Below are 10000 nucleotides of genomic sequence, written 5' to 3' on the forward strand. Positions count from 1 at the left end.
TAAATACAGAATATGCGGTCATATTCAATGAAACATGTTTGAAAGAAAACCTGCTGCCAGTATACACCAATATATATATATATATATATATATATATATATATATATATATATATATATATATATATATATATATATATATATATATGCAAACAAGCCTGAATGGTCCCCAGGACTATATACAACTGAAAACTCACACCCCAGAAGTGACTCGAACCCATACTCCCACAACTGGTATGTACAGGGACGCCTTAATCCGCTTGACCATCACGACCGGACATAAGGAAGTGATAGCCGAGGCTATATGAACCACTTCCCCGCCGGCACTCGGATGGTAATCTTGGGCATAGCATTTTATCAAATCACCTCATTCTTTGGGGCACACGTGAGGAACACAAATGCAAACAAGCCTGAATGGTCCCCAGGACTATATACAACTGAAAACTCACACCCCAGAAGTGACTCGAACCCATACTCCCACAACTGGTATGTACAGGGACGCCTTAATCCGCTTGACCATCACGACCGGACATAAGGAAGTGATAGCCGAGGCTATATGAACCACTTCCCCGCCGGCACTCGGATGGTAATCTTGGGCATAGCATTTTATCAAATCACCTCATTCTTTGGGGCACACGTGAGGAACACAAATGCAAACAAGCCTGAATGGTCCCCAGGACTATATACAACTGAAAACTCACACCCCAGAAGTGACTCGAACCCATACTCCCACAACTGGTATGTACAGGGACGCCTTAATCCGCTTGACCATCACGACCGGACATAAGGAAGTGATAGCCGAGGCTATATGAACCACTTCCCCGCCGGCACTCGGATGGTAATCTTGGGCATAGCATTTTATCAAATCACCTCATTCTTTGGGGCACACGTGAGGAACACAAATGCAAACAAGCCTGAATGGTCCCCAGGACTATATACAACTGAAAACTCACACCCCAGAAGTGACTCGAACCCATACTCCCACAACTGGTATGTACAGGGACGCCTTAATCCGCTTGACCATCACGACCGGACATAAGGAAGTGATAGCCGAGGCTATATGAACCACTTCCCCGCCGGCACTCGGATGGTAATCTTGGGCATAGCATTTTATCAAATCACCTCATTCTTTGAGGTGATTTGATAAAATGAGGTGATTTGATAAAATGCTATGCCCAAGATTACCATCCGAGTGCCGGCGGGGAAGTGGTTCATATAGCCTCGGCTATCACTTCCTTATGTCCGGTCGTGATGGTCAAGCGGATTAAGGCGTCCCTGTACATACCAGTTGTGGGAGTATGGGTTCGAGTCACTTCTGGGGTGTGAGTTTTCAGTTGTATATAGTCCTGGGGACCATTCAGGCTTGTTTGCATTTGTGTTCCTCACGTGTGCCCCAAAGAATGAGGTGATTTGATAAAATGCTATGCCCAAGATTACCATCCGAGTGCCGGCGGGGAAGTGGTTCATATAGCCTCGGCTATCACTTCCTTATGTCCGGTCGTGATGGTCAAGCGGATTAAGGCGTCCCTGTACATACCAGTTGTGGGAGTATGGGTTCGAGTCACTTCTGGGGTGTGAGTTTTCAGTTGTATATAGTCCTGGGGACCATTCAGGCTTGTTTGCATTTGTGTTCCTCACGTGTGCCCCAAAGAATGAGGTGATTTGATAAAATGCTATGCCCAAGATTACCATCCGAGTGCCGGCGGGGAAGTGGTTCATATAGCCTCGGCTATCACTTCCTTATGTCCGGTCGTGATGGTCAAGCGGATTAAGGCGTCCCTGTACATACCAGTTGTGGGAGTATGGGTTCGAGTCACTTCTGGGGTGTGAGTTTTCAGTTGTATATAGTCCTGGGGACCATTCAGGCTTGTTTGCATTTGTGTTCCTCACGTGTGCCCCAAAGAATGAGGTGATTTGATAAAATGCTATGCCCAAGATTACCATCCGAGTGCCGGCGGGGAAGTGGTTCATATAGCCTCGGCTATCACTTCCTTATGTCCGGTCGTGATGGTCAAGCGGAATAAGGCGTCCCTGTACATACCAGTTGTGGGAGTATGGGTTCGAGTCACTTCTGGGGTGTGAGTTTTCAGTTATATATATATATATATATACATTTTGTGGTTGGTGGAGGGCATGACTGCTGGGATTTGACCCGTTGGGCATCGCTGGTTTTAGCCTTTTTATATTTCGTACCCCTGTAGGGCTGTCTACTTTGGTATCTGTTTTTTTGCTTTCGTCTGTGAGGTTTCCGTGTGATATCAGGAGGATGTCTCACTGTCTTGATATCTACTACACTTACAGACGATTATATATCGTATGTTTTCTTTTTTCACTAAGGGGGAATGTAACTCAGTAACTTATACTATGTAACATTATGAAGGGTTATATAGTGTGTTGAAGCTATAGACGTTATGTAGCCCCTCCATGGGGCCTAAGGTGGCTGTATAAATGTTGATGTATCTATGTATGTCCATACAAAGCTAACGAACAGAATCTAGTGTTAGGTGGCATGTTAAAACATGTATATTATTAACAGTATGTCGTATTAGAGGTTATTACAACATACCACATGCTTTTAAGTCCATTTACACCCCCCCCCCCTCCACTCACAGCCATAAGAAATCCAGATCTCTAATTATCCACATTCAGTGTAGACACTTGTGGCTCCATCCACACCCACAATTTATCGAAAACACACTCAAAACTCTGCCTACAATTCTTACACACCCCTACATGCAACTGGCTTATCTCATCCACACTATCCACCACCTATCCACCCTACTCATCACAATCAACATGACCTGCTCGTCAGACTAACACCCTGAACCCAAACCCTATTAACTCTTAAAACCCCACCAACACCCTTTTTTCCCACCCGCCCCCCCCCCCCCCCCTACAAGTTCTCTCAACGTCCGCCCATTCACTTCCCTTGCGGACGGAGCTGACCGTGTTTGTCCCCCCCCCCCCCTGTCAAGACAGCACCTGTCACCTACCTACAAGATCACCTGTCATCCACTCACGCAGCACCTGTCACTCACACAGCACTCATTACCCATCCCACAGTATCTATCACCCACCCACCCACACCCATAATCCACCCACCCACACCCACAATCCACCCACCCACACCCATTCTCTCCTACATATGATTGCCCATATTATACAATTCTTGAAGCTGAGCGAAGAAGGTTTTTTTATATTTGAATAATATTTCACATTGTTTACATTGTAGGCTATGGCCGTCATAAGGAACCGGGAATATCTTCCTCGATCAGCTGCGGTCGTAAACTATCTAGTTAGTATCATTATTTGTGTTACTATTAGTATTATTATACTTTGATGTCTCTGAACGGTGTGTCTGAGGACTCTTCGTCATGTTAAACTTGAATTTAAAAATATGGCGGGAAGACAAAAGCAGTTGGGTTTTGTGTTAGGGTTTGTTTTGTTCTATGGAAAGACATTGTTTTGATTGTTTTAGCGTGATGAAAGTCAACAAAAAATATCTGAATCGTGTTAAGCTGTTTTTGATGATATTTGGGGGTATATCTCACTTTCAAAATTAGGCTGCATATCTCTCATAACAATAGGCTGTTGTTCTCACTTTCATAACATAAGGGTGTTGTTCTATCATAACATTAGGCTGTTGTTCTCACATAACATTAGGCTGTTGTTCTCACTTTCATAACATTAGGCTGTTGTTCTCGCTTTCATAACATTAGGCTGTTGTTCTCACTTTCATATAAACCACTTGGGCTGGACGGTAGAGAGACAGTCTCGCGTCATGCAGGTCGGCGTTCAATCTCCGACCGTCCAATTGGTTGGGCACTATTCCTTCTCCCACCCGTCCTATCCCAAACCCTTCTTATCCTGACCCCTTCCCAGTGCTATATAGTCGTAATGGCTTGACGCTTTCCCCCTGAAAACTCGCCACCCTCACACCCCACCATCTCACAAACAATAAACATTACACCCACACACACTGTATATCTGTGTATACTACACAACACGGTAATTGAAAGTGCATCTAAGGCAGTGGTATTTCTAAGAACAATACTTTTCATATGAATACAATCTTCGATTAGTATTTCTAGGGAATATTGGATGTGTTTGTATTATGAGATAAGGCTGATATAAGAGACCCAGACTATCTTACTCGAGTAAGATTGGAGTGTATCTTGCTGTTAATAACTGTTGTGGTGGTTATTATACTACCAACGTTGAATTGGTAGTTTCATGAATTGGTAGTTTCAAATGTTTTTTCATTGGTTTGTCATCAATTCTACCAACGTTGAATTGATGACAAAGGTCATTTTATCCTGATGAGAGGCATGAGTGTAGCCCACGGGGTGTTTATGAGAGACATCAATGTGACCCACGCGGTGTTTATGAGACATCAATGTGACCCACGCGGTGTTTATGAGAGGCATCAATGTGACCCACGCGGTGTTTATGAGAGGCATCAATGTGACCCACGCGGTGTTTATGAGAGGCATCAATGTGACCCACGCGGTGTTTATGAGAGAGGCATCAATGTGACCCATGCGGTGTTTATGAGAGGCATCAATGTGACCCACGCGGTGTTTATGAGAGACATCAATGTGACCCACGCGGTGTTTATGAGAGAGGCATCAATGTGACCCATGCGGTGTTTATGAGAGGCATCAATGTGACCCACGCGGTGTTTATGAGAGACATCAATGTGACCCACGCGGTGTTTATGAGAGACATCAATGTGACCCACGCGGTGTTTAATCGGTCAATGTTCCCATCTTGTCTTCAGACACATCCAACCAGTTCGCTCCCGTGGGCTCATGAACGTTCGGTAATGTACAGACTAATATAAACCTTGAGAGATATGTGAAGGGACTTACTTCTTCTGCAATCCAGACCTCTCTCGTACCGTTACACTCTTGCAAGAAACTAGTCGGTGTTTATCAGCCAACCATCCTTGCAAATTGCATGAAATCCGGGTTTTAGCGTCAGGCGTTGCCCGGGCTGTTGAACCTGGCAGCTGGCGACAATCAGCATAATGTTGACATTTGTATATATGTAAACGCAAGGGGCTGATAATTATCTATTTTCCTTGGCTTCGGGAGCCGGTCGGCCGAGCGGACAGCACGCTGGACTTGTGATCCTGTGGTCCTGGGTTCTATCCCAGGCGCCGGCGAGAAACATTGGGCAGTGTTTCTTTCACCCTATGCCCCTGTTACCTAGCAGTAAAATAGGTACCTGGGTGTTAGTCAGCTGTCACGGGCTGCTTCCTGGGGGTGGAGGCCTGGTCGAGGACCGGGCCGCGGGGACACTAAAAAAAAAAATGCCCCGAAATCATCTCAAGATAACCCACTCTATGCTAATACATTTTTTTTTTGCTTCGTGAACAAGTTTAAAGGGGTTAAACATCTGGTTCAGAGAATCTGTTCTTGTTTAGTTATCATCGGAATGCATTTTGTTATTAACTATAACTATATGATATTTGCTGTGTATCCTGACGTTCTTGCAGGAAATGCAATGCTGCAAGTGCTATCTTAAGAGTGTAGTGTTTGAGGTACTGTGTTGCAAGTATAATACACTAGTACTGTGTAACACACACACAGTATTGCAAATAATGCACAGCAAGTAGTGGGGCAAGTACCGTGTTGCAAATATTGCATGATAAGTACAGCATTGAGAGTATTATTGGTTCATGCAATCTTCCATTTTCCCAACTTTGTTTTCATTGGGAAATGTTATTTATTATTTTTTAAGAAACCTGAGAAGAACTGATGACAAAAGCTGAGCCCGAACTCGGTTAAATCCTCACCTTGTAACAGGTGTTAATTGTGAGTGTCGGAGCTTTTATAAGTAGAGTAGATGTTCAACAGGTGGTGATCCTGGGCGTATCTGTGACTTGTGCTCCCTGCCTCTCACTCATTATCTTCAGGTGACTGTGGAGCAGCGGTTGTAATAGAGGCATTCGATTCGTGAAGTGGAGGCAGTGTATCATTTTCATTAATATGAGCTGTGTTATATGTAGAAGTATATATACAGTGACATGTACCTGTGGAGTTTTTCTCTCTTTCTTTCTCTCTCTCTGTCTCTGTCTCTGTCTCTCTCTCTCTCTCTCTCTCTCTCTCTCTCTCTCTCTCTCTCTCTCTCTCTCTCTCTCTCTCTCTCTCTCTCTCTCTCTCTCTCTCTCTCTCTCTCTCTCTCTCTCTCTCTCTCTCTCTCTCTCTCTCTCTCTCTCTCTCTCTCTCTCTCTCTCTCTCTCTCTCTTGATGGACTCTAAAGCTCGCGAAGGAAAGCGCTGTTGTAGCCTCTGGTTCCTACCTTCCCGAACCTGCCTGGGGTCTGCCTTCCAGCCTTTACCTCTTCCAGTGACCATAACCTTTGACTAACTTGTAATGCTTGTTTCAGATACGAAGAACAGTGTGGGTCTGGTGGGATGCATAGAGGAGATCGCCCACAACGCCATTGTCGTCTACTGGAACCCACTGGAGGCTGGAGCGAAGGTGAGCCTCCCTCTCTCTCTCTCTCTCCCATGTTCCTGTTCAGCTTCCTCGTGTGCTTGTATCAAAATCCACATTCCGTTTATTTTTGCCGTTGATTAGCTCAACGGGGAATTTAGTGATTCGTGAAGTGGTTTATTGACTTCTTAATACTTTGTGTAATGATTTTTTTTGTATTTTGTGAGTATATATGTGTCTATAATTGTATTTTTTCTTGGGTAAAATTCTTTATACACATTATAAGAAGCTTATACACACTATAATATTATTACTATAATAATAATTTCAAATAACACTTGAAACTTATTTAGATGATTAGAGTTTCTTGGAGGTTGTTCTGTAGTTCTCATCATTTTTGTAAATGACTCAAAATTATTCTTATATATGGAAAATTTTCGAAGATTTGTATTCAAGAATACACCGACACCCATTATTTATATCCTTCATGAATGCTTTCAGTAAGAAGGGTGTGTGTGTGTGTGTCTGGGGGGTCCCAGGGAGGCAAGTTCGATCCCATTTAACTGCCTCATTATTGTATCGTAGATACATGACGTGGCTGTGATTTCCTTGTGTATAATCTCTGTGTTTCCCTTTTAAGAACTTTAGTTTTTATGCACCGTAATTTTTCAAACCCGAAACCAAATTGTGTGGTAATTTAAAAATTATTTACCTGAATAAACATTTGAATTTGAATGGTAACTTGATAAACTTTGTTATTCAAATCAACACACACACACACACACACACACACACACACACACACACACACACACACACACACACACACACACACACACACACAGACACACACACACACACACACACACACACACACACACACACACACACACACACACACACACACACACACACACACACACACACATATTCCCACTACATACCAGCCTGTAACCCATGAGAGGTATCCGGTGTCTCCATTACTGACTATCAGTGCTGTTCCTTAAGTCTGAAGTTTTCAACAACCCTTTTTAAGACTTTATTTGACTCATTGCCTCAAGCCTCTATAGTGTTTTCAACTTCCTCCTCAACAACCAACATTTCACCAGCTAAGATAACTTATCATTGGGCCGCTTATATTCCTTTTCTCAGGTGGACTTTAGCAGAGATAAACTGGAGTCCGTCTACTGCGTTGGATGACGTTGTACTAATGTCATAGTACGCAGTACTATGTACATAGTACTGAAGTCTTAATGGATTCTTTGTGAATATGATGGAGACAGGTTCCAGCACCATCTGGTGGTGGGCACTATCACACACACATCCTGTTTCATTATTTAATATGGGGTTGCTCTCTCCTGCTTTGAAAAACCTGAAAAGCAAGCAAGCAAGCAGGCAGGCAAGCACCCACTCACTCACTCACTTACTCACTTACTCACTCACGCACTCACTCACTTACTCACTTACTTACTCACTTACTTACTCACGCACTCACTCACTGTGTGAGTGGGAGGAAAATAGCCAATATGTAATAAAGTTATGTTTCACATGGACATTATCTAATGGATTTTCAAGTAAAACCGTAATCATTCACTGGGGTCAGGAGAAAGGCCTGCCCCACGCCCACACCCTCCTCCCCCCGCCCCCCGCCCGCACGCCCACACCCTCCTCCCCCGCCCCCACGCCCACACCCTCCTCCCCCCGCCCCCACGCCCACACCCTCCTCCCCCCGCCCCCACGCCCACCCCCCGCCCCCGCCCCCTGCCCCACGCCCACACCCCCCGCCCCCTGCCCCACGCCCACACCCTCCTCCCCCGCCCCCTTCCCCACGCCCACACCCTCCTTCCCCGCCCCCTGCCCCACGCCCACACTCTCCTCCCCCGCCCCCTGCCCCACACCCTCCTCCCCCGCCCCTTGCCGCACGCGCACACCCTCCTCCCCCGCCCCCCGCCCACATCCTCCTCCCCCGCCCCCTGCCCCACGCCCACACCCTCCTCCCCCGCCCCCTGCCCCACGCCCACACCCTCCTCCCCCGCCCCCTGCCCCACGCCCACACCCTCCACTCATGCCCCTCTAGGGCGCTGGTGGCTGAGTGGACAACACGCTGGATACGTAGTCCTGTGGACCGGGGTTCGATTCCCGGCGCCGGCGGAAACAGATTTGACAGAGTTTCTTTCACCCTGATGCCCCTGTTACCTAGCAGTAAATAGGTACCTGGGAGTTAGACAGCTGTTACGGGCTGCTTCTTGTGTGTGTGTGTGTGTGTGTGTGTGTGTGTGTGTGTGTGTGTGTGTGTGTGTGTGTGAGTGTGTGTGTGTGTGTGTGTGTGTGAGTGTGTGTGTGTGTGTGTGTGTGTGTGTGTGTGTGTGTGTGTGTGTGTGTGTGTGTGAGTGTGTGTGTGTGTGTGTGTGTGTGTGTGTGTGTGTGTGTGTGTGTGTGTGTGTGTGTGTGTGTAGCAGGTGCAGAAGGGCGCATCTCAGAATCCAATATTTTTTAAACAAATGTTAAAATAAAAACATCTATTTTCGGCCTAACATGAGGCCATGATATATCTAGTTAGAAGAGACGAAATGTTTAATAAAAAAGATATGTTAAACAAATTAAACAAACCGAAATAAAAATAAAAAGCAAAATAAAAAAAATCTTAGGGAATCACCAGCTAAAAAAATTACCTCTTAGAAATATTTAGGCCTATTATTCCCCGCCCTGAGAACACCAGCGGCTTGCATCTGGTGTGGTCTATGTCCGTTAGCTGAGCAACCAGGAGGCCTGGTCGACGACCGGGCCGCGGGGACGCTAAGCCCCGGAAGCACCTCAAGGTAACCTCAAGGTAGTCTCTCTCGTTGGCTGTGTGGTACAAGCCGTTAACTATCTTGATAATTAGCGTCCCGTGAACCGTTACTGTTGACGGTAATTACTCTACCATCGTCTGCCCTGACTGCTGCTCGCTGTTGGCAAGCTGTGTTCTTTAAAGGAATAATGTATATTATCTTTTAAGGATAATAATAACAATAGCAATAAAATACTATTACCACTATTACCAATAATAATAATAATACTTTTGTCATGTTGAGGCTGTCCTGTAGATTCGAGTGTGTAGGATGAGAACCAACTTGAAGATCATAAAGACTATTCCATTCACGTCCGACCCCCCACATACCTTCGACACCACAGCCCATCTTTGCTAAAGCGGAATATACCAATCATACTCCTAATTCTCGGTCTAAAAAGTATATTATCCAGACCTCCCTCCTTGACCGTCATAAACTCGGGTCGCCAAAGCGCTTTGATTATCCACGAGAGACATCGTTAATGGGCAGCTCCACCTTACAGCGACCGGCGCGGGCTGCCATTGGCAGTCAGGGTGCAGAGCGCCCCCTAGGTGGCGGCTAACTGGATGGTCGCACCTCTCACTTGCCACCATGCTGCTCCTGCCTCCTCCCTTAGAAGCGGGATCGTCACCCCCTGCCCAAGAAGCGGTGACGATCCAGCTTCTTGCAGGGTCGGCGTTCGATCCCCTCTGCGATTGTCCAAAGCGTTACGCTTCCCCCCCCCCGC

General features: G+C 45.9%; 1 protein-coding gene across 1 annotated transcript in view; it reads left to right on the forward strand.

Annotated features, from left to right (window-relative positions):
* Positions 1-10000, forward strand: part of grh (grainy head) — a 794482-nt gene that overhangs the window by 765058 nt on the left and 19424 nt on the right. Inside the window, exon 10 of the mRNA XM_069332892.1 lies at positions 6393-6487. Within this exon, the coding sequence (XP_069188993.1) occupies positions 6393-6487 (95 nt within the window). The remainder of the gene's footprint in view (positions 1-6392; positions 6488-10000) is intronic.

Source organism: Procambarus clarkii, chromosome 28 (genome assembly GCF_040958095.1).
Source record: "Procambarus clarkii isolate CNS0578487 chromosome 28, FALCON_Pclarkii_2.0, whole genome shotgun sequence".
NCBI lineage: Eukaryota > Metazoa > Arthropoda > Malacostraca > Decapoda > Cambaridae > Procambarus > Procambarus clarkii.